Consider the following 26,048-nt stretch of genomic DNA (forward strand, 5'->3'; position numbering starts at 1 on the left):
TGGTTACTGTGCCAAAGCCATGAATCACCACCTGAAGTGATTGAAGGAGGGGGAAAAATAATATTAGTAAAGTGGCAAACTAGCTCAGGGATAGGCTTTGTAGTCCTATTAAACTTGAGCAGGCTTGAGAGTTTCTGTTCCCAGACCAGGTGCTTAACACAAGAACAAGAACCATGTTTCCCCACCCCATCCAAAGAGTTGGACTAGGCAAAAACTGAAGAGCAAACCAGCAAAAGGTCAATCCTGTACTGTGTAGGCAAATGCTGCCAGCAGATTAACATGGCAGTGTTCATGAAAATTCTGCAGCAGCTCTGGCAAGCTTCGCAAAATTTATAATTCATCACAGAGGAACCAAATATGTGATGTTTGTTTCTGTGGAAGAATGGGAGGAGACTAATGGTAAAGGAGAAGGAGTGGGAGTGCGGAAGCAGGGAGAGGAGAAAGCAGAAAACCGAGCCCTGGCGAGTTTTCAGGGACCTACAGAAAAAAATTGTCTAAATAGAGCAGTTCAGACCTCAAATACCGTGCGGTGCTTTGACAATCTTCTGGGTTTTGGCATTTTAAACAAAGTGTTCTTACATTTACTGGGCTGGAATGTCCATTTGACTATAGACTCTCTGCTACTTTGCTCGTACTTTAACATTTTGGACATGTGACAAAAATGTGTGTAACGCATTTTTTAAAGTGTTGATTGTGCTCGTAATTTTCAAGTCAGAATATAAAATAAACATCTCTGCCCTTTCTTCCAGCAGGCAGCACAGAGATCTGCTCTCCGCGTTCTATCTGACAGGTACATTTTGTCATTTTTATGAACTATAAATTGCTTTATGAAACGTTGAGCCCTATTTATTGTGGCATATAACTCATAATCGGATTTTGTCCCCAAAGTATCTGTGAACTGGGATGTTAAACATTTTGCATGCTTGGATTTGTCATGCATGTGTAGAGTTTATTACTGCAAAAATCACAGTCTTGTTGTATTTCATACAGAGTATGCAGAATCCCTTGTTGTGATACCAAACGAGAGATAAGAAACTTACTGGAGAAGGCATGAATGATGCAGTAAATTCTGAGCTTTAGAGTTTGCTGAGATATATCTGAGCTCATTTCTCAGCAATAAGTACTTCATTTATTCCGAGATGTTCTCTTTTGACTTTTTCCAAATCCTTTCCCTGGGAATTACTCTTCCTTTGATGAGATTCTCTGTATGTTTTATGCACAAAAACAATGCCCTTTTTTACCCCTTAAGTTTTAAGAGATTGGTATTTTGGAGGAATTTAATTAATTTTTTCACTTCTTCTGGAACTGCAGCAGTGCTCCAGGCAGATAAGCAGGGGACCAAATCCTTAGTGTTCAGGTTTTACTCAGCTCTTTTCCAAGCAAAAAAATCCATTAACTTCAATGGGAAACTTGCCTGAGTGAGGAATTCAGGATTTGGGCCATAATAAATGTTATAGTTGGTCTGTAGGTCTGCACAGGTATTTACCTTAAATGACTTTTATGAAAGAGGATTGATTGAAATATAAGGTAGCTTTCTAAGTCCTGATTTCTTTTCCAGTTTTGGGAAAGGGGGTAGGGAAGGGGGAGGAGACACTGTACATTTTAGTGCCTGTGAAAAAGAGCTAGCAGATTTACATTTTTCCACAAATGAGGTACTGTGTCATGCAGGCTGACACAGAGTAAATTTCCCCATGTCTTGTTGGCAGCCCCCTCTGCTCTGTCTGGCCCCCAGCCCCCCGCCTCCCTGGGAATAAGTGGTAATTGACTCTGGAAGCCAGCTCAGGCCAGGATTTCTCCAGAGCAGAGCCTGTCACTTAGGCTGAATTATATGTTGTGCATGGATGAATAACATTTCTCTCTGCTCGGAGGGTAAGACCGCCAAAATTATTGACCTTCCCTCCCCAAGTTTACAAACACTGTTTTGTTTAGAATTTTTTGCCCCGCTTTAAGGGAAAAAAAATTCAGAGTAAAATGTATGGGATGTGGGTGAAATTGCTGGCACAGTTATAGGGCTCAGAAGTATTTGCTGTAACTGGAATGAATGCAAACAGAAAGTGGAGTTGGAGTCAGCACTATGCCCCTCTCCCTGGAGGTGTGCAAGCTCACTGCTGAGGCAAAGCAGATTTTGCACTTGGTGGGGACAATACCGTGACCAAAGGAAACATGGGGATTTTTTTCACAGCATTCTCCCCCTGGGCTACATGTGGAACATTCCTGCAGGAGTGGCCCTGGAGGTAATTAACAAAGCCCAAATCCCACAGTTTGATTTCTGTCTCCCCAGAAAGAAAAGTGGTAGTGATGGATAGATGTTCCCTACCTCGTCAAAGGAGGTGAGGTAGCTGGCTGCAGGCTGCCTTCATCCACAGAGTAGAAGGGCCTCAGTATTAATAACCATCACGGCTCAGATTTAGGATTTATGATCAGATATTTCCCTGTCTGGCCCTAAAAGCATGCTCAGGGACTACAGCTTTTCCAACCGGCTCTGCAGAAATTTGGCTGCCAGGGTCCCCTCCTTCCCCTGATTCTGGAGGGGGTGCTGGGAAGACTGGGGGTGCACCCTGGGGGTTTGCCTCCCTGCCACCCATGACCTCACTGCAGCAAGCAAATGGGAGGGCAGGGGGCCAAAATCCCCCGCTGTGACAGCAGCTTCTGTCTCTTCTTGGCTGGAGCAAGGATGCCTGTGATATTGCTGCTCATTAGTTGTGTCCCAGTAGCAACTCAGAGCTCCCAGCCACACACCAGCCCTTCCCAGCAACAAGGGAGATGGCAGCTTACTATAAAGCTTTCAGTAATTTTGCCCTTTTTAAACAAAATACTCTTCAGAAGTTCCTCTTGCAGTTCCTGTTTTCAGATTCTGTTAAAGAGGTAACAGCTAAACTAAACGATGAGGAAAAAAACTAAACAAATATAAAAAGAGAGAGTTTTTAAATCTACCCACTGATTTCTGTAGTGTACTACACTCAGTCTTGTTTTCAGAATGACACAGTAACCCCCAGCAGATTTATGTGCAAACACAAAGATTAGTGACCCAGAAGCTTGACTGAAACAGCTTTTCTGCTTCCAGAAGACAGGTTGCTCTGCACATGCACTGACTGTTTTGTCAGCAAAGATGCACTGGCCCCATTAGCTTTTCATTCTCTCATGAAAAGCCCTTGGTGTTTATTCAGCACAGCTTGGTTTTAATTTTATTGTGCTCCTCAGTAGAGTGGTCAAGCTATACAGATAACTCACTTTCTGGGACAGAGAAGAGCAAGAACTTAACTCATATACCTTAATGGTATAGAGCTGGCATATTTTCAATTGTCTCCTATATCCACTGCCTGAATAGCTTTCAAGTGAAGAAAAATGCCTGTAACTAAAATATCCAGTGTGTTCTGTTGTTATTTAACAGTAAGCAGTGTGGTTAAGCCAGGTCTTAAACTTGCTTAATCCCACTGAGCTAAATAGATTTTATTATTGACTCCCATGGTTCCAGAACTCTGACCTTAAGGCTGAAGTTAAAAGCTAATTTTTTTTGCAGCCGGTTCCACTAACCCAGAAGCACTTGCTTGCTGGATGCATTTGCAATGGAGAACATCCAGCTGTAAATTACAGCTGTTTGCAATCCTACCCAAACACAACACTCATTACTATTCTTTTGTTCTTTTTAGGCTGAAAAGCCCACCATGAGGGAGACCGTACAGTACTTAATCCACACATTAAATTTACTTGCAGCTCATATTCATGTGCAAGATAAGATTTTCCATGAAGTAAAGATTTACAGTGGCCCTAGGGCACTTTTATTCCCCTGGCTGCTTTTAATTCTCTGTGCTGGAGTGCAGGCCAAGTGGGTCTGCTGAAGAGTTTGGAACACTTAGAGGAAAGTGGTGTACCACTACTGGATTTCATCTCTGGTTGTAACAAGGGAAAGACAGCTCCTTTGCCGAGTGCTTGGGTGGCACCTGGGAGATGTGCTGACTTCACAGCTGGGCAAAACCCACCAGCTCTGCCCATACAAACCTCAGTGCAAGCATGTAAGGTACAGGCAGAGCTGAGCCCAGTCATCTCAGCAGCCATATGGTTGTGCTGGCAGCCCTGCCATTCCCAGCTGATAAGCCCTGTAAAGAGTCCAGCTCAATAGCTTGTCCTCAGCACCTCGGTGATACAAACATGACGTCCAGACCTGCACTGTGAAGCATGGGCTGGGATAAACCTTTTAGATCTACCACTTCTTGCTGTTGGCTGAGCAGGCATTGCAGCACTAACATCCATTTGGCAGTGGAGACAAGTCCCATTCGTGATGGCTGGTGAATTACACAGCCTGTCTTGACCTTCAGCCTGGGCAGGAGGAATATTGCAGTTCCATGTAACCATGCCTCGTCTGTCCATGTTTGATCACAGTTAGGACACCAAAATGAGGGCTGTACCAGACATGAGCTGGTTTACCCTAATGGGACTGGCCAGTAGCATGCAGGATCCCGAAGAGCAAATTAATTTTCCCCCGTCCCCAATGGAAAAGTGAAGGGTTTCACAGCTGAGAAGCAGTGGAGCCTCACATCTGTGGGGAGAGACTTTTGGAAGCAGAGGTGCTGCTGCACTGCCTCTCGTGGCTGCATGCATGCATTTAGCACTCAGGTGCCAGAAAAATCAAAACAGTTGACCTTGGGCAACTCAGTCCCTTGCCCTGATATTGTAAGCAGACACGGAATTGATGATTAGTCCAGCAGGATGTGTAGCACAGCTCTTCTTCAGACAAAGCCACATTGAGACACACTATTTGTGTTAGGAGGCCTGGGGAGGCACTGTCTGTGAAATATTAAAGCAACAGTAAGAGGCAATTTAGTTTTTTTAATAGATCACTTAAGGCAGGCAAGGCAGCTGTCCAAGCAGCCTTAAAACTTTTTGTGAAAAGAGACAAAGTTTTCTTGTTCTCAGGTATCTGCTTCAGCTGTGGTTATGCAAAGCAGTTAAACTTGTGATACCCTAAAGTGAGTAAAGAGTCCAGTGACAGCTAGCAAAAACACTCATGTGCTTCATGTCACTCACATACTTTCTGTTTGTGTTGGAATGATGTTTTTGATAACATCGCCTTTCACACCGTGAGAGCTCTCCACATGAGAAGCTACATGGCCAGTGTATCAGTGAGTGACTCAGCTAGCTGGCTGCCCAGAAAAGCTTCATGTGGCAGCATTGTGCAATCAGTGACAGCCCAGGGGAAGCCTTGGCTTGGGACAGCTGATCTGGGACCCGGCAGAGCAGCGGAACTGAGATCACAGGCTCCACAGGAGTCAAAAAGCTTGGCCAGAGAAAAGCGTACGCACACAGTGCTTGCTGCCACAGAGGCAGGCATGCAGCCCTCAGCATTAGCACACTGCTTAAACTTTCTGGATTACCTTTGAGAGGAAAAAGAGAATACTTCTGAGAGGGAATATATGGATTTATCATTTGTCTTGCATCATGCCTTGCATGAAAGCTTGGCTGTTTGGAGACGCTGGTGTCTCACACTTGCACCCTCCCTGGCCCCTGCCCCACTATAGGGCAGCAAAGGAATGGTCTGGAGTTTCTCAGTCCTGCTAGTTACAGAATGTGAAGGTGGAGGAGTAGTGATACATTTTGTATATAGGATAGTTTTTCCAGTACTGGAGAATGTTGTGAATTAGTGAAAAGGGGCTTTAGAAGAAGAGCCTGTGTAGACAGCTTGGAGTGAAAAGGAATAGGTATTTCTGTAAAACTCCCTCTATTTAATTTGTGAGCAAGACCTGTACCACTCACCTTTTTTGCTGCTGCTTTTTTTTTTTTTTTCCCTCATACCTTGAGTATTGCTGGTGTTTATTTAGAATTGTTCTACCATAGCACCAAAGATGTGATGTGGAGGTATTGTTGTGAGAAGGTGGAGCAGAGCTGTCCCGGGGAACTGTAACAACTTTGAGCCCTACTAAATACCGGAATTCATTTGATGTTTAAAGACAGAAAAAGAAAAATTCAGATGTATTTTTCTTTTCAAGGAAGTGACAGTGTTTTGCTATCATGACAACCAAACATTTCCCACCTCCCTATGGGCCACCTCATGCATTTGCTCCCCAAAGATATCTGGGGGAAGTCAGCCAGCTCTAGTTGCCAGAAACATCTGCATTTTAAAAAACATTTATCTGCTAGAAGAAAAGTCTGACTGGTAATTTTTCACGTATTTTCATTGACTTCCTTGGTCTCTTAAGAAACTGTGAGGATAGTTACAGCATCAATGTGGAAGGTAAAAAGGCAAGGTGTAGGTCTGTGGTCTTTCATATATTAGTAAGGAGAAAACAGGTCCCATTGCTGGCTGGCAGCATGAAGAATATGCAAAGTGCTATTGGGAAGAGGAGTGTATATGTGTGCAGCATATGAAGTGCCTCAGCATATGATTAACCTCGCTGGGTATGTAGTAAATAGTAGATAACTGTGATCAAAAAAGTATTTGTGTGATTTATCAAACTGAGCAACTGTGCATTTTGCAGTGAAGCAGGAGGTCAATCCTGAAATCTAGGGCAAGTAGAGCAATAGGAAATTGCGGGGACTAAGAAGTTAATCATACTGTTGGACTGCTTCCATCTGGTTTTGAAAGACGGAGTCAGTACAGTGCTAGCGAGGACGCTTCACGGCAACAGATCAGGAATTAATTTTTTTCAGCAAATCTTCAGTTATCATTTGTGGTAACACAGGCTTATAAAAATGTAATTTAATTTCTTTGGAATGAATCAAATAGGACAAGAAGCGTGAGAGTGTTTTTTTAATGTGTGTATCTGAGGCAAAAAATAAAAAGTATGAGTATTAGAACAGCAACAATCCAAGAGGAAACAAACATTAACAATATAAAACCTGGAAGGCATATATGGCCATACAGTTAAATTTTGCACATAATTTTCTTTGAAAAATCAGTTCACAGTTGGGAAACTTCTACATTTTTATGACCCTTGGAGGTGTAATCTTGTCTAACCTGTCTGTCCATCTTCATAAATGTGGATCAAAGGGCTCTGACCTAATGTTTTGTGGAATTGATGCTCTGAACAACACTTAGATATATCATGAGCGCACAGCTATAGGCAGAAAGCTTGTTAATAAATTCTGTTTACCTTATTATTGATACTACTTATGATATTTCAGTGAGGTTTGAACATCTGGACAATAAAAGTCCCCATAGGCAATGAACATGTTGTAAAAGAAAAGGGATTTTAACCCTGATAGTAATTCTGGTAGCTAAAACTTGCTTTCTTCGAACAAGTGGGAAGAGAGCTGATAACATTCTGCCTTTCTTACTTCAGCAGTGGGATAAGAGAACAGAGAGCCCTATACTAGGAGTAACATGTTGTGCTATTTTTAGTGCAAGGCTGCAAAAAGTGAAATGTTATAAATACATTTGTATCTATTTCCTGGCAGTCTGATGAAAGAGAGCTCAGGTTTACACAGCACCAAAAGCAGGAAACCAGCAGCTGCTCTGTTCACACAAATCACCACTTTCATTACCACTTCATTTTAAGAAAAGGTGAGAATTCATGGCAAGCAGCAGCACCTCAGCCTGGTCCAGTTACATGACACGAGTTTGGGATTTTTGACTCCTGTGTGCCTGTGAATCGCATCCTAGCTGTAGCTCGGGGAGTCTCCAGAGCAGGTGCAGCAATGCAAAGGAGAAATCTCAGTTCCCTGTGAGTGAGGCAGCAGTCCATGCAGCAGATGGAAGGAGATCCCCCCTTCAAGCTTTAATCGTTCAGTAATCAGCCAGGCACAACAGGGCTTTCTGGCACCAGCTCCATGGATGATGACATGCTTGCTCCAGTCAGTTTTTCCTGCCTTCCTGCAAAGATGGCTTAAAAATCTCAGCTAAATTTCTGGGTTTGCCTTTGTCACTGGTAAGGCTATCTGCCTTCTGTCCTCTGCAGTTTTTAATTTTAGATTCAAGACCATTTTCTCCTTGCCCTTGCTTTTGTTCTGACCCTGGCAACAAATGGAGGCAGAAAGGAAAGGAGAGACTGGCTTGCTCAGGGGAGAGCAGTCAGGTTCTGCAGGAGGCCAGTCCCATGAAAAAGATATGCTTGTGCTCAGGGTGGGCAAGGGATTCCTCAGAACAGTGTCTTTATGGGCCCCCAGTGAGGACAACCCTGCACCACGAGCCTGTGCTTTGGCTGGCCCTTTGTTCTCTGAGAGGTGAAGAGGATACTACACAGATGCAGAACTCTGTCCAGTTTCTTTGCAAGCAAAAAAAAATAGCATGAGTTAGTAAAAAGAATGAGGCACCCTGTGATTTCTCCATGGGGATTAGTTGTGGCCGGTCAGGCCTGAAGTGCTCCTGCAAGGAGTCACATTGTTGTGATCTGAGATGCTTGGCTACCCCATGCAGTCCCATCCAGGCATCTCCTCCGTTTTGTCGTGACTGCCTCACTTTTGATGTAAGTTGCAGGAAAATTTTTATCCTTTCCTCTCTCTTGGAAAAATATTGGATTTAATCTCCCACTGAGGAATGGTTCATACTGTTCTAGGTTTCTTGCATTTTAGTGCATGGAAATGTGCGTTCTTTGACCTGCCTGGGTTTTGTCCCAAAGAAAAGCTGGAGCATTTGTGAAATTAAACAAAGCTGTTATGGTGGAACAGCTTTTTACCACAGCTATGTCACATATGCTGGTGGGAAGGCACGGCAGCAGTCCAGTAGGGCACAACTAGCTCCCCCAACACCCTCACTGGCAACCTGATGAGCAGGGAAAGTATTCAGGCTCTGGAACCACTGAAGCTTTTTTGATGTAAACTGAGATCCAAAAATCTCAAATGGCTCATTTTCTAAAGTTACAAGGTTGGTTTTTGGGTTTTTTTTTGCTCACTCAACATTTCCAGGGAGTCTGTCTGGTGACATTTTCTTTACAAATTACCAGACCAAACACTTTCTGCTTTATTTTTCATTACTATTGCTTTCTTTTGAGGTTCTGTTTCATGGGTAAATTCAAAATTGGAGGGCTTTGTTCCAAACTGGAATGGCATGGAATTTCAAATTCCTTCTCCAAATGGAAGACCTTCCTTTTCTCAAGGACAGTATTTATATTAGGCTGTCCTTTTTGCAGTCAGAGAGGGGCCAGATCATATTATGACTGTTTGCTCTGTGTTTTTAACTGAGAAGTAAAATTAGGCCTGGATTTAAACTGGGTGTAAAAGAGTCTAAGTTCAGACATTACATTTTTATAACCTGAAAATTTTATCATTTTGAAAGGCAGAAATAAATAGAAATTACTAAAATTAAATTAGGTATTTTCCCACAATGTATGATTTAAACATGACACATGCTGTCTTTAATATGGCCTGTAATCTTCTACCATTTTAGCCAAAAAGAAAGTTGTTTCTTTTAAAGGTAGATATTTTATATCCTACAAAATTTGCTTTGCATAGCAGTGTATCTTCTGTGTTAGATTGTTATCAAAATTTTAAAAGGTTTTTTCATTCTTGACTCAGGCACAGAGCTCTTTTTCAGGCTGAGACACTGCCTCTCACCCACACATTCACACAGAAGAGAATAGGCCCTTCTCTGTGAAAATTTAGAGGCCAAATAATTCACAAGTACCTCTCACCTATTACTTACGGGCACAATCAAACATAACTGCTCTGAATGAACAGTTTGTCAAATAAAATTAAAAACAAACAAAAAAAAAACCCACAAAAAGCAGGGAAGTGTGGTTAAAGAATCCCATGATTTTGATTTAACAGATAAAAATTCCCCCTCAAAAAGTCATAGAGACCTGCCAAGTAAATTTATTGCTTTGCAATGATCCTTTAATATGCTTTTTTGAGGACCTGCTGTGGCCCTGGTGTCATGCATAGCCAGGGAGGTTTGTATTGTTTCATGCCCAGGAAGGTGATGGTGGGGAAGGTGCTGCTTAGGGGACAGCTAGACCCTGGTTCCCAGCAGCCCTAAGAAACTTTGCTTGCCATTCCTATCATTCCCATCTTCCTTTTCTTCCTTCCTACGTTGCCTTTAGAGGGAGAAGAGGAACACCAGGCATGCACCTCTGTCACGTGCACATTCCCCTACATGGCCTCAGATCTCCATGATTTTGGCCGTTTCCCGACGCGACCTTGTCCCGGAGCGTCTCTGTCTGCCCATCATGGACCCTTGCCGTGTTTCTTGCTCAGGTTGCCCTTTCCCCATTCCTCAAAACCACTGTGACCCCACTGGGGTGCCTGGGTCCCCCCTGGAGCCCACATCTCCCACCAGTCTCCTCCAGCCGCCCCAGTCTCGGGGCGGCGCAGCAGGAGCCCCTCTGGTCTGCAGCGTCCCCCGTGACGCCCAGTGCAGGGTACCCAAGCACCACCCACTGCTGAAAGCTTGATGTGGCCCCTATCATTGGAGGGGGACAGTGGAGAAACAGCTGTAGAGAGGACCAGCCCTGTTTTGCCTTGTTTGCAGCCCCAGGGGCAGCCCAGGCAGGGTGGGGCTGGCACTGCCCCCCGCCCAGCCAGGGTAGGGCAGCCACGCCGTCAGCTGGGCAGGGGGGCTCTGTTGGCACCTCGAGCCTTTGCACCCAACTCCCCGCAGCAACCATCACTCTTCCCTGCTAATAATGCCCTCAAATCCTGACTTCCTGAAGCCACTTCTTTTAAAGGTCATGACGTCCCTTTTTCTAAAACTTAATAAGCTTGATACTGACCATGTGGAGTTAGAGTGGGTTTGTAAATATTTGTATCTTCAGTATTATTTCTTTGATAGCAAACACTAGGACAATAATTCCCACATTAAAAAGGCTCTTGGGGAGGGTTTAGGAGCTCTGGCCAGGCAAAAATAGTTGCCTGAAGGAAGAGGAAAAACCTTGGAGAATTACCAGACTCTTTTTTTAAATTTTGAGACAAATGGACTTTTCAAACTTTGCCCTGAAAAGAGATCTGGTCATGACCTACTATAAATCTCATATGGCCATTTAAAACCTCACAGTGCTCTGGTTAAGCAGCATTGCACCAGACAAAACCTCCAGGGCATGGGGACATTGCTGCGGTTTTTCCCTTTCAAGCCTGTATATTGTCCCCATAACATATTGCCAATGTTCACAGGACCAAATGAGACTGTGGCCTTTCTTTAATGTACTCAGAGCTCTTGTGTCAAGAGCCTGTGAGGTCAACAGGAAAACATGGAATGAAATCTCAGCTGAATATCGGTCTTTCCCAGGCTTCCTGGCAATTTCCAACTTCTCACTCTTTTGTTTTCACTTAATAAGATAGAGCTTGTCCTGCACTCAATTAAAAAAAAAAAAAAAAGTTGTGAAAGAGCTAAGACTCAGAAAATGAGCAATTTTATAAAAGCCTGGCAGATGCCCAGTCTGCTGAACCTAATAAGAAGCACACTCATTTTTCCAGTTTGAAACTTTTTGGTGCAAAGACCCCTAGTGCAAATATCTCCCACAGGACTTGTGGGAAGAGTGCCAGTGTATAGAAAAATAAGAGTGCTGGTATTCTGACATGAAAGCTGTAGCCTACATTTTTGAAATAATGGTTAGTAAATGGTTAGGTTGAAAAGTGGAGCTCTGAGAAGAACCTAATTTTGGGCTTCTCTAGCTGTCAGATCATCCTCAGCTTTCCTACTTCTCCTTCTGCTAGAGGGGCTCAGAGCACAGCATCTCTCTGTGTTAAAGCTGAAGAGGAAAGCAACAACTGCAACGTCATTTGTGCAAACCCAGAGAAGACAGCAAGACCTAAACACTCCTTTGATATTATCACTCTCTAATTGATAGAGATGTACTGGTTCAGATGCACCTCTGTTTCAACTTCTCTTTTTACACCATTTTCTATATTAGCATATTATGTGCTTGTCTAGTGCAACCAAATTTTAACTTAAGACTGCTGATGTTTTATGAGTATTATATAAATGTGTGTATATATATATATATATATATATATATATATATATATATTTCCTAAATTATTGTAAAGGATTTAAATGTTGATGAAAAGCAGCAGGTTGACACATGATTATCCAGGAGTTTTCCCCTTGTGTTGCAAGTACATCTGCCCCCTCCTGGAGCCTTGAATTATCCCCATGCATATTCTTTATGCGTGCAGAGAAAGGGCACTGTTGAAGCAGATGAGTGCCTCAGCATTTGATGTGATTAACTAACCTGAGCCAATACCACATTATTTTCTAAGAAATGTATTGTATTATTTTCTTCCATTTGGTCAAAATGCAGCATTAGCCATTTAACAAGAGCCATGACAAATTTCTGTCATTGTCTACTGTATGTTGCTGTTCTCTGCCTTTGTAAGGTCTAACAGATTGGTTAGACTGGGAATTATGACAGAGTCACCCTACCCAAATTATTAGGGTTGTTTTTATGACCAAAATCTGGTATCACTGTGGAGCAGCAGTAAATTGTGGATCTGGTTTGAATTGTTCATATGTCAGTCATTTACCACACCAGCCTTTTAAATATATTACAGCAAACTATGAAAACACTGTCTGATTAAATGAGGCAACGTATGGCAAATTAATTCCCACTGTCCCAAATGGTGAAGACATACTCCAGTGTCACAATGCACTCCTTGTCTGCTTTGGAGTCAAACTGCACAGGAATATCATGCACCAGTGTTCCTCTGCTGAACTGGGAGGTTGGCTGGAAGAACTGGTAACTGCAAACTCTGTAACTGTACGGACCTGCCAGTCACTGCTCTGGTTAATCAACAGTTGCAAGGATGAAAAAGAGGCGCAATGTGGGTAGTCTGGCCAGTATAAAAAGGGACATCATGGAAGAAAGGTAAAATCTGGAGTGAGAAAAGATGAGTCTCTGTTAAGAGGCTCATTTTACTACCTTAGTATGGCCATACCATACCTGAAAGAACAGATTTTCTGATACTGTCATAGCCTGATTGAGTCAAAGCTTAGCTTCTGAGAATATTTGGGGTGTTCAAATACACTCTGCACTTGTGCTGAAAAGAATAATTATCCCAAAAGATGTGCTTCTTTTTTTTTCAGAAGTAACACTCAATTCATATGGCCATGGTGATTCTAAAATTACCAACGTGTGCTAGGACATGACAAGGGTTTGCTTAGTTAGGAAGTAATTGTACTAGGTTTGCCCTGCAGCTGGTGAAAAGCTTGTTGAAGGCAATAGTGCAACCCTGAGATTTTCTGTGTTTAATTTTTTTACTTAGACATATTTTAATAGCTTTGCTTTAGTGTTGATATGGTCTTGTTGGGGTTAACATTATTTATTTGGTTGCAGGCCCACATGCATCGAATGACATTATTTAAATTACATACATCTTCAGTTGACATGACTCATGTTACAATTGAAATGAATAAGCCAGCCCTGTATACTAAAAATATGCAACCAAATGTAAAACACATCACCATATTAGCAGAACCACAACACACTGATTAACGGTGGACAGCACAGTCATCAAATCAAGGTCACAATCAAGATCTGAACCAATGAATCAGAGCTCTGAGTTTTCAAACAGACACATCCAATGAAGGTAAACAGCTTTACATTATAAGTTTGGCACGATTTGGAACTACACTCAGTTGGTTTTGCATCAGGAAAGCTGAAGAGAAAAGAGTTCATGTTTCAACCAAGCTCCTCACAAATGTTCAAGTCAACACAAGCACCAAGTAAGGCAATCAAGTACAGTATTCTTTGTTCCTTGCCAGTGGTGCATGGAGGACTGGTGCTGTTATGGCTCAGTCCAGAGAAGTCCACCCATCAGAGCAAATTCATCAATGATGCAGAGTTTAGAATTTCCTTCTCATGTCATACAGTTATTATGTATTCTTCTGCTCCTATTCTCTCCTGGCCATCAAACTCAAGTCAGAGGTCACTCTGAAAATCACATGCTCTTGCAGCTGTTAAATTATTGATGTAACATTTAAGAAAATACTTCTTGCATAATTACTAGGTAAGGACTATGAATAACTTCTGGAATAATTCACCAGCAGAAAATGATGGATCTAAGAATCTGGCATTTGCTGCTAGGCTGGCAAGCAATTAATGTGTGCCTTTTCACTTTTTTTCCTTTTTTGGCCAAACTACTATTCATCTATGTGAAATAAAGTGGGATCCTTCCCTTAAAAGAAAAGAAAGTGTTCAACCTCATCCTCTCTTCCTAAGGATCTCTATTTCATATGGTTGCTGGCTGCCATGGCAGAAGCTTTGGCCAGGATAATGACAGACTTTAAAACTGACATCTCCTGCTTGGTGGTCCCAAGAGGTGGCAATGCTTCTCACAGATCCATCTTTTTTCCTGCTAACTTCACTGCACAGATGGAGCCTGGTGACCTGGATATGGTCAATACAGCCTGGTGTCTGCCTGTAGATCACTGTTGAATATACCATGGCCCTGCAGGCAGGAACAACAGGCTGAGGTGTGACACACCAGCCTCCTGCATGGTGGGTGTTCCAGCGAGTAATGATGACCTTTTCCTGCAGGGAAAGCACTTAAAACCTACACTCAGCAGGTGCCACCTCCCCAGGACAAGCTAATAACCTCATCAGCACATCGTGTCTCCATGTCTTTCTAATAATAATCACTTCTTTACCCTAAATTAGGAAGCTAATACGAATCAGTTCACAGCTTGCCCTGATGACTTTTAATCTAAGACCACAGCTGGCCTTTGTGCTTTTCATCAGATGAATTCCAATAATCATTAAACAAAGTTTTCTCAGTTCTGCTTTAGGTCTGGCCCAACACATCTTGCAGACCTTACTCCTGTGCAACACTGATAAATCCTGCCATCCTGTAAAGTAAGTGATGGCAACATGAATTATTAGTTGCTGTGTTTATACAGCATCAGACTTACACTTATTTTCCAGTTGTCTATACTGCTTTTCTTTGTATCTAGACTAACCCTGGAGAGTACAGAGAAGTCTGCAAAGTTTTAGTCCATGAGATCATCTCGGTAATTTCTTACTGCAGGCACTGTCTGCCTAACTTTAGTTCCCCATGTTAAATAATTGTGATATTGTTTCTTTAAAACCCTTGACAACAAAAATCAAAACAACCGTAAATAATCCATAGACATATGGAATTGTTTTGAGAAAGAAAGCAAATTGCTGAGACTCCTTAAAAATGGAAACCTACCAAGGAAACCCCAGCAGCCTCTTTGACAGTCTGCTCTAAAAATTTTCACTTGCTTTGATGTTGTTTGTAATTTATGCTCCTCAGAGGCTTTTAGATGAAGGAAATCATCTGTTTTAATAATGTGAAACCTTCTGGCTACTCGAGATGGGAATTCCTGCCCTGTTTCCTGTGCCTGTCTGTCATGGCCAAAAGGGGGAGGAGGGCCTAAAAATTGCAGGGCTGTTAGTGATCAGAGCTGTGGCATCACCTACCATTTCAAAATGTCTACCCAAATATTACTTACCTCTGACTGCTGAAGTAACATGTTAAGGAAACCTGTTAAACTCATTCTCCACGGCGGTGTTATTTCATTGTATTAGTAATTCATAGCAATAGGGTATGTGGTAACAAGTATAGGACAAAAGCAATTATTGAAATAGTCCCTTTAATTCAAAATTATTTTAATTACTAGTGATACCTGTCCTTTTTTTTCCCCTCATTTCTGTGCTAAGTCTCTTCATGATTCAAAAATTGCCACTGGGCTATCACCTCTCATAATTGCCATTCTCTGAGCTGAGTGAACAAAGGAAAAATTAAACTGGAGTGTGTCAGGCAAGCAGAATAGGAAATATATGTTCCTGCAGGAAAGCTACTCTCCTCCTAATTACCCTGCAATTGCCAGGTTCAAAATGTAATTTATGAGCAGCATAGATAGAATGGCCACATTAGTCCATTATTTCATGATGATCTTTTCTACTCCTGACTTCAGAAAGAAGGGATTTTTGTAGCTGTCAGTGCATTGGCATTGTCAGCGGCTGCTCTGGGCAATGATGCTAGACAACTGCACTGGAGAGATACTTCCAAAAAAATGTTAAGCAGTCTCCTAACAGCACAGTTTTATAGAAGAGAGGTGTTGTAAAGTACAGCTCAATAAATAAAGCTTAATCTGATGGGCTGCCTCAGACACTGCTGGTCACATTCAGAAACAGATCCAGAAATGTTTGAAGAAGGAAGTTTTCCAGCCTGTGGCTGCTGCTGTTGCACGTTTGACTTACTGTAAAATACACCAAATGCAGCAAATGAACCTCATCAACACCCCCTGAGTCCATTTTACTCTGACAAGTATGGAGCAGCCTGCAAAAGGATGGAGTAGAGGGTGAAGCTGTGAACATATGATAGGCAGCTGACGTTTCAGCTGTAGGTTTGGTGCCTGAGGCCAAGTCTGCATTTCAGTCAAGTTGGGGCAGTGACTTACTCATCATCTGAGTGAGCTTTAAACACAAAACAGGGGGACACTGCAGGCCAGATGGAGCTCAGGAACCATTCAGTGCCCGTGTAGTTATCACATTATCACATTAGTTAGCACCATAGTTTGTGGTACTTGAGTTAGTCCCAACAGGGTCACAGAGTGACTGAGGCTGGCAGGCATCTCTGGGGATCATCCAATCCCACTCAGAGCAGCACCAGCTAACACAGTTGCTCAGGGCCAAAGCTGGGTCTTGAATATCTCCCAGGATGGAGAGTCCATAGCCTCTGTGTAACCTGTTCAAGAGTTTGACCATCCTCACAGGAAAAGAAAAAGTTCTATTTAAATAGAACTTCCTGTGTTTTGATTTTTGTTCTCTGCTTCTTGTCCTGTCACTGGGCATCAGTGTGAAGAGCCTAGCTCAGTCTTCTTTACTTCCTCCTGTCAGGTATTTATCCTTCCTAGTCATCTCAGTCTCCTCATGTGAAGGATGTTCTAATCCCTTAATCATCTTCATGGCATTTTGCTGGTCTCCATGTCTCTTCTGTGCTGCAGAGCCCAGATCTGGATCCTGGGAGAGGCCAGGGGAAAGCAAAAAAGTAAAAGAGGAAAAGCTAAGTTCAAAGGCAAAAGGGAAAACTGTCTTGCTGATTCTGGATGTGACATGCAAGCCTCTGAGTCAACTGACTGAGAGTTCATTGCCTCCCAGCTGTACACGAAGTCCATCAATATTTTTCTTTGTTGCAATCTAAATCCATAAGGAAGCTTGCCCCTTCCCTGAGAAAGCACTAGATTATATTGCTTGGGAGTATCAGTCCTAAATATTCTGTTTCAGTTTCCTGCAGAGAATGTTGAACGGAGTGCTCTTAGGAATGGGAGATGCCTGCTCTGATTCGTTCTTCCAAGGTTTTGTTTTTACTTTGCCCCTGAGGAATTGGCCATTTTTAATGACTTTTATGATTAATAAAACTGTCTGAAGGCCTGCTGGGGTCTTCAAGCTAGTAGTTATCAACAAAGTCATCTAGCTTTCTCCCCTAGTGCCTAAGATAATGGCAAAGTCCCAGTGCTTGATCTTTCTCCCCAAGCTGAAGCTTGCCTAGCTGCACTTAGGGTCATGTTGGGGTGGTAAAAAAAAATCCCCAAGAGTTACTTTCATACTGCATTGACTATGGAAAATTGTACTCTCCTGGAAATCTGTGTCTCATCTTAGCAAAGCCCTTGTGCAGACTCTCCAACTTTTCCCCCAGCTGTTTCCCAGCTGCAGGCAGGTGATGTGATACCCTTTTAAAAGAAGCACTGAATGTATATCCTCACAGCTGGGCACTGAACTCCCAGCAGCAGCACATGTTGACTCCTACACCTTTAACAGTCTCCATGCTGGGTCACACTGCTGAACACACATTCCTGCTCTGAAGAGGCTCACCACTTGACACAGCACATCCTAGACCATGCAGGAGCTCAGGCAGGCAGGGGCATGTTTGAGACACTGCAGTAAGACCGATGCCAGAAAGGGACTATTGGCCTGGGGGCAAAGAGAGGAAAAAGACAGCAACAGCTTGTTGAGCCACTGGGAGGGGAGAGCAGCACCAACTGGCAATATTCCTCCCTGTTCCTGTGCCCTCTCCCCGCTGCCATGTGTGCATTTCCTTTCTGTCCCACTGGGAGAGGCAGGCAGAGCAAAACGTGCATTGAAGAATAGGCAAGGGCATCTCCACAGCTTTAGTGATATTGTAAATTCACAGGAAACCTAAAAAGATGCATGGTGGTTAATGAAAGCAAAACATGTGAGATACGGATTGAAAGGTATATTGGAAGATATATGTTTAACTACATCAGGACACAGCGTGGTATAAGACCAATTTTTTTTTTTTAATTAAAATGTCATATAGATCTAGTGTTTTTCGTAGTAGTTGGTAGCACATTTCACAGAAATAAAGGATTGATAACATCCTGCAGGAGGTTGCAGCTGGGGAACCACTGAGTCCAGACACATTGGTACCACATTGTAGATTAATAAAGCAAATAAAATTATATTTACTTTGAAATTTATTTCTGCCTCCCCTCATCATCTGTGTGTGCATGAGTAAACCTCAAGTTTACTTTCCATGGATAACATCTAACAAAAAGATGCAATTCACATTCAATTTTTCCTTTGAATTGTAAAGGGCAATTTATATAACTCTTTGTAACATTTATATATTTGTGCATATCATACTTCTTCATAGTTTTTTACAGATCACATTGTACCTGAGGAAGGCACAGAAAGGTTACTGGTAGACACTGCTCTCTGCTTCAAAATCCTTCATCAATTATCTGCACACTGTGTTTGCTGGGTTACAGTGGGTCAGATCGTGACACCCCCACTAGACAGATGATTCCTGCTCTTCAGGAGCACTTCTGGGTACTCTTATCCAAGCTGTAAAGTATGATATTACTAAACCAGAATAAGGGGTCAAGAATCTGAGCCTGGTCAGAATGGGAGAAGTTTTTTTGCCAGTGGCTCAAACCCCTAAAAACCTAAGGCTGCATCACAAGCAAATACTCAACAGCTAAAAGTTCATTTTAAACATTCTTTATTTCCAGCTAACATGTCAATAATAGGTAAACAGCATATCCTGGGCAACTCTTTCTAAAAACATATCAAAATATTTTTGGATGACGATGGAAAACAGCCTGTGCCTACAACAGAAAGAACAGAAGAACCTTTTACAAGTTTTCAAATAATCTCAAATTAGCTTTTAACATCCTCTCTGTTGCAATTCTGGGCTTTATTAGTTGTTCTGCTTGGCATTCCTGAGCCTGCCTAATGTCTTCTGTAGAACAACTATGCATTTTTTTCAGGCATTTGTCATTTCTTGAAACATATAAAAGAGAGCACTTGGATTCAAATAACAGACCATCTAAATGCTGTTCTGCATAGGGAGTGATATATGCTGACAAGGACTAGAAGTCAAATGTTCTTTTTATGGTTCTTTATGGTGAGCAAACCTACTTAAAACAAGCTTCTTCTCAAGGCAGCATATTGATTAGAGCTGACGGGCCAAAAAGACCTTTGGGAGACAACAGAATATGGCTTGAGTCAAAGAGTAACACTAAAGCTGGCAGCAGCAACATTAAGAGTCAGTGAAACCTGAGAGAGTTTGTCTCATGCTGAAATTTATTGCACCCATTTGGACAGCCATTATGGTAGTTAGTAATTTTATCTGCACAAGTTCATCTGTATTTGGACTCTCAGAGCTTAGTGAGAGGTCCTGCAAGGCAGAACCATACCAGGGCTCTGCTGACTGAGGCAAACGATTTCTGTGCTGAGGCAAGGTGTGACTGTGTCTGAAGACTATGAAAGGCTGTTTGTATTGATGGCCAGCCACAGCATTAACAGTAATTCTGAAATAAGGTGATGGCAGGCCAGTGCAGGTGAGGATTTTCTAGTCTGCACTACTGTGGTTTTCTTCTGAGGCTTGATGAAGCTGTCACTCACAAGCAAAAATGGCTGTTCTCTTGGATAGAAGAACATTTACACTTCACATTTTAGGAAATAAATGGGCAAAAAGAGCAACACCCAGTCTAATATCCAGAGAAACTGTATCAAAATCTCCTGATGAGACATATTGAAAATGGTAGGTTAAAGCCACTCTACAGAATATATTGCATTGTTCCTTTGCCTAGTTTCTTCAATTACCATTGCATTGAAATTGCTATTACCTGTGGAGATGTTCCTTATCTTCATTGATGACTGGTTCCAGTGCTTAATTACCTTTATTTTTCCAACATGTCTCTTGCGGGTTGAAGCCAACCAGACTGCTGAAATCACCTTCAAAATGTTAGTGGAGGATCTCTTCCTGAGACAGATATGATTGTTCTTGATACTCACATAATTGAATCTGATAGGCTTTTGATAGTGGTCTAATGAAACAGTGGAGTACTGAGTTGGGAGTGGATATAGGAGTTCATATTGGATAGCAACCCCACCTTAGGAGAAGTGGAGAGAGGTGACTGAAGCCTGAAGAGAAGATTATGAAGAGGAATCTCCCTGGCTTCCCATATAAATTACAATGCACAAGGTGCTGGGCATTGTAAAGCACACAGTTTAAGCAATCCTTAGGATCTTAAATTCTTTCTAAGTCCATCAAGAGAGGTAGGAATCTCCAGAGAGCAGAAACTGGCCTTGACCAAACAATAAAGGGATCTAAAATAGAAAGTTCCTAACTTGGCCAAAATGGTGAAATAAAGAAAGATAAAAAGTTTTGGGGTGCATATGAAGGAAAACACACAAAAGCCATTGTCCTTGATCTCAGGGGGAAATCAGAAACAGTGTTCTATGACTGAATATTCTGAACAAGTTTATCCAATTCCAGTTTATTTCTGATCCACCCTCCCTCCCCCTCAAAAAATGTCTCTATAGAGATTGCTTCCTGATTTGACAGGGGATGCAGAAGGGTGCTGTTCATGGACTATTCTCAAAGCTGTTCATCATTCTCCAGGCCATTGGTCCAAAGCCATGTTCCAAGGACAATACAGGACATACAGGTTATGCCATTCATTTCTTCAAGTCCCTGTACTTTGAGACATTAAGAGGCTAATTAATCTACCAAGGTAAAAGGACCCTATCAGTCCTCTTCTACTAAAGAGTTAACTTGCCTGGAGCAGGGATTCTCTCCACTCATATTCAGCTGATGCAAGGTCAATGACAAACACACCAAGGAAGTCAGAGTTGCTTTATTTTTCTTGTGAGCAGGTCAAATAAAACACTGCTGATGCTCCATTTATCTGGAGCGACAAGCATACACTTGGCAGCAGTGGAAAGCAGACGCTGGAATCTGGCACCAGGCTCCCAGCACAGCTGTCAGCCTGCTGACTAATCACTTCACCCCCACGTTAATGCTGCTCCAGGTCTACTGGGCCCTTTGATCTCAGATACCCCAGCACATGCTCCTCTTGATAGACCAATTTATACAGAGGTGTCACCATTAATTGTTACATAGCATTTTATTTTAGGATATTTTTTTAACTCAAGGTGGGTTTTTTCTAGAGGCTTTCTCTTTTCTACCATATTCCTTCACAACGGGAGGGAGCTGTGATTTGACTGCCTCCAGTATCAACTAGCCCTAAAGTAGATGCCCCTTGCCAGAATGGATTTTCTTCAGGGTTTTTGTATATTTGTGTGCCTGAGCTTCGTAGCTTGTTCTTTTAAACAGCCTTTCCTACAAATTTTTCTTTGGCGACTATTCTGACAAGCTTCAATTGCACAGTGCACACCTGACTCACTTCAGAGAGATCTGGTTTGCCTTCAGTTTGTGTTATCAGATGATACTTGTAGTCTTGTCAGCACAAACTATTTAAGAAGCTCCCAGGGAAAGTGTTAAAATATAGGTGGGGCCTATGAACTCTCTTCTTGGCAGCTGTGCTTTATTAGCTGAGCTGTGCAAAGGTGGTGCAGCTAAGGTAATGCAGTGCTTTCACAGAAGCATTATATATTGTGACAAGCCGAATAACCTCCAGGACTCTCACTCATCATGACTCCCATTTCATACCTCATCCATTACAGGAATGAGGTATGAAAACATTTCTCTGTTTCCTAAAGATATTAACAGACTCCTGGGAAATCGTTTACCTGGAGAAAGGGAGAAAGGAAAGTGTTGAGCCTCATTTTTTTGTGTTCAGGCTGAAACAGTAAGCCACGACAGGGCTAACTGTCTTTTCCTGTTAGTGAAAAATAGGTTTTTGCAATTGGTAACTGGAAAGAATTCAGACATTTAATTGGTTTAATGCATATAGTTAGCAAATGCACAAAACCATTAATTTGTGTCACTTCCATATTGACTTCAGAAAAAGGATATCCAAGGGCTTTTTAAAGAATAAAGAAAGACATCTCCTAACACACTGATGGTGGGAAGTTCAGTCACACCCATGTATGGGATGGTGGCAGGAGCCCTGGAAGGGTCGTTTGATTTGGTCGTTCAGACACAATGGAACAGACCTAAAACTAGAGCAGAGCCTTTCTGTCATAGAAGCACAGAGGCATGGAAAGGCTTGGGTTAGAACCAACCCAAAAGATCAGGGGAGTTGGAACTGGATGATCTTTAAGGTGCCTTCCAACCCAAGCTTTTCTATGACTTTGTGATTGTACTAATCTTTGAATGTTAAGTACACAACCAGTCTTTGTACTGGTATTTTAAGCCATGGTGGTATCTGGCTGTTGTCTGTGCATGTTCTAGAGTTCATGGTATCATTTCCCTTTTATCAGCATGATTTTGTCCTGAAACAAATGGATGAGGTCCACCTCCATTCTGTGGACTGTCCTTATGGTGCTATTTCTTGGCATTCTGCAGTCACCTCAGAAGATATCCCCATATGTTCTGTTACAATATTGGGATGGCCTGATCTTCAAGTCCTTATAATTCCCATGCTTCAGAGGTCTCTGCTGGAGGAGAATTTGAAAAATACACAGGGGCAGCAGCAAGAAGTGGGCATTTTCATGGCTTCTGTGATCCATTCACAATTATTGAGACAGGAATTCCCTACTGTGTGCATGAGAGACATGCAATATCTTCAGTGCCAGGCAGCAGAGATATTTATACAGATCTTGGCACAATGTTCTCAGTCTGTGCTTTGAGGAAGCACCATGTGGAATTTGCTTCTTGCAATAAAGGGATAAAGAGTTTTCCATAAAAGACCTTCGATGGGTAGTAGGCTGGCTCTGAGGGAAGAAGGAAGTGGTGTTTCAGATACTTTAATCTGAAATCAAAATAGAGGCTCTGCCAACAGAGCTCCTTTAAACCATGGAATATGTTTTCATCGCTGAATTTGAAATACTGTTTCAGAGTCTTGGTCAGATTTACTGTTGGATTTAAATCACTGTAGCCTAATTGAAGTCAATGGAGCTATGACAGTTTATACCAGCTAGGAGGCTGGTGTCTGTTTCAAAGTATTGTTTTCCCACAATTGGCCTTGATTTCTAGACATTGATAGAATTTTTTCTGGGTATCCCAAATACTCTAAGTATTCATACAGCCTTTCTTAGGATTTTCTCAAATGTTTGTGAGATATGAATTTGGATCACCTTTTCCACACTTATCTACCTCTCAATGCTGACAATGTGATCCCTAACAATGTCTCTTGTTTATTCAAATAAGCTCTTCTCACTAGTTATTGCATTTCTCTCTCCTCTGGGAAGTCACAGCCATTTAGCAGTTGCACACCAGAATGAGATTTAGAAGAAAAATAGTTTAGATTATCACAGCTGTGCAGATGACACTGGATAAATAGTGTCCTATATACAGACACAGAAAAAATAAATACAGCAGAGAATGTCTGATAGTGTTAGTGACCTTTTTGGTAAGAAAGCTTTGGATACAATTCTTGCAAAGTGAAATTACACAGACCAACTGGACACTAAAATATGATGCATTTTCTCCCTGCTCAGCACTGCTGAGGCCACACCTCAACTGCTGTATTCAGTTTTGGGCATCTCACTACAAGAAGGACATTGAGGTGCTGGAGCGTGTCCAGCAAAGGGCAACAATGCTTGTGAAAGTTTTGGGACAAAAGTCCCATGAGGAGCAGCTGAGGAAACTGCCTTGTTTACACTGAAGAGAAGAAGGCTCAAGGTAGACCTTATTGCTCTCTACAACCTCCTTAAAGGAGGTTGTGGTGAGGTGGGTGTCAGCCTCGTCTTCCATGCAACCAAGGAAGGACAAGAGGAAACGGCCTCAAGTTGGGCCAAGAGATGTTCAGGTTGGATATTAGGAAAAATTCTTCACTGAAAGAGTGGCAAAGGGAAGTGGTAGAGTAACCATACCTAAAGTGTTTATAAAAATGAGTAGACATGGCATTTCGTAATATGGTTTAGTGGGCCTGGTGGTATTTGGTCAAGGGTTGGACTTGATGATCTTGGAGGTCTTTTCCAACCTTAATGATTCTGTGATTGTATGAGCATTTGCGTAGCCTTTGTGGTGGCTGGAAAAGTATTTGAGAGGCTCACTGATACGTTCCTTTGGCTAAGTCATTTCTCCAAGGCCTGATTCTCCCTTGCATTGCATTCTTGATAATCATTCATGCCTGTGTAAATTAGGTATAAAGTGCCTTCATATTGTAGTGGAGAACTGGGATCACAAATTCTTCAGCATCAGAGGGATTTTTTTCTTTATATTGTCACTGAATACTTGCAGTTTGGTGAAGAACTGCATCAGTTTTACTTGTATCTTTATCCATGTTGCATGTCTTTGAGCCTGAATTCCTGCAATGCAGCATATGCCTAGCCTGGGAAATTCTTGTGGCCAGTGCTGAATGCCATGATTTATTATCATGGGAAGTAGTGCAGCTGTAAGCAGCAGCTTAATATGAAGCATAGAGCAGGACTCAGATCCAGCATGATTAACCTGAAGAGGTCTCTTGAGGGCCACCAAAGCAATCTCATTTGGGAATCTGTCTCCACTGACTGAATAGCCAGGCCTAGCACCTTCCTGCGTAACTGTTCAAACCACCTTGGTGCCATTCAAAGGCTGGCCATGGCCATGCAGCCTGATGGGGCTAACAATTGGTCCCACACATATAACCTCTAGGCCTTGTCCAGGGATTGAAGATGGCTCCACCTCTCAACTTGGATCACAAGTTAGTTTGAGTGGGGAAGAAGTATTACTCTCCCCAAATCACCGGATTTCTGAACCGGCACATATGAGAAAAACTGAGGCTACAAGGAATCTAGCAGTTCCTTTAAGAAAGACAGTTGTCCACGAGACAGTGCAGGAAAGCAGGTTGTTGGAGACCTGCATGGAAATTAGATGCCCAGGTCCCCTGTATCCAGGGTAATGGGAGATATCTGATCAGAAACTTCAGATGGTGTGTTGGTTTTGAAATGGTCTTATTGCTGAACTTCTGGCAAATTTACTAGGTGTTTACTCTCTCTCTTAAGTCAGAGAGTGAAAGTTATGATTAAGAGCTTTAAAGAAAAGTGGGTCTCACCCAATTGTTGTTTAATTCCTTAAAGTAAAAATAGAAATTCTATGCTGGTGTAATTAACTCTGGGGCATAAACCATAGCAAAATATGCTCAAATGTTATATGCCACAGTCATTAAAATGTAGATCAGTCTAACTGCATGATCTTGCTTACATCCTTCAGAAAGAGCAGTACAAAGTAAAAGTTTCCAATTTCAAAAAAAGATTGTTTTTTAATAAGAATGCATGAAGACAGATGTAACTGTTATTACCCTGGTCAGTATAACATAATGAGAATCCTTATAAGAATAGCTATATTTCAAAATTGAAAAAGTAAAAGGGGGACAGGAGACCTCAGCAGTATCAACATAAATGAGAAAATATTGTAATGTTTAATTTTTGTAGTATATTGGCTACCATTAGAACAGCAAACAGATTTCCAGATGTTTGTGAAGAGTCCAATAGTTATATTTTATATCTAGGGCTGTAGTAACAATTTCTGTTCAGCAGCCTATAAAAACATTTCATGTCACAACAGGAAAGAAATATTACCATGGGGTTCTTTCTCCCTCATCCCCTACATAGCAATTTCTGAATATTTCAGTCAATGACAAATAAAAATTATGGTTTAAAAATTAAAACCACAGTCACTAAGGGCAGGACATAAATGTGCAGATGTTTTGTGATGCTCAAGAACTTTTCAGTCGCAGTGCTGTTGTGGAGAGGTCTGGAAATCCATCAGGGTCAGACACTGTCAAATGCATTCCCTAAGCTACGCTGTCTGAAAAGGCAGTTAACTTTTCATATTCTTTCCACATTTTCTTAAGGAAAAAA

At 42.0% G+C, this 26,048-nt stretch overlaps 1 protein-coding gene across 1 annotated transcript in view; it reads left to right on the forward strand.

The window, feature by feature from the left end:
• AFF3 (ALF transcription elongation factor 3) overlaps window positions 1–26,048 on the forward strand; it is a gene marked incomplete at both ends in the record, with an annotated part of 315,685 nt that overhangs the window by 244,334 nt on the left and 45,303 nt on the right. Inside the window, one exon of the mRNA XM_084226662.1 lies at window positions 750–790. Within this exon, the coding sequence (XP_084082788.1) occupies window positions 750–790 (41 nt within the window). The remainder of the gene's footprint in view (window positions 1–749; window positions 791–26,048) is intronic.

This window comes from Fringilla coelebs (genome assembly GCF_963513975.1).
Source record: "Fringilla coelebs genome assembly, chromosome: 2".
NCBI lineage: Eukaryota > Metazoa > Chordata > Aves > Passeriformes > Fringillidae > Fringilla > Fringilla coelebs.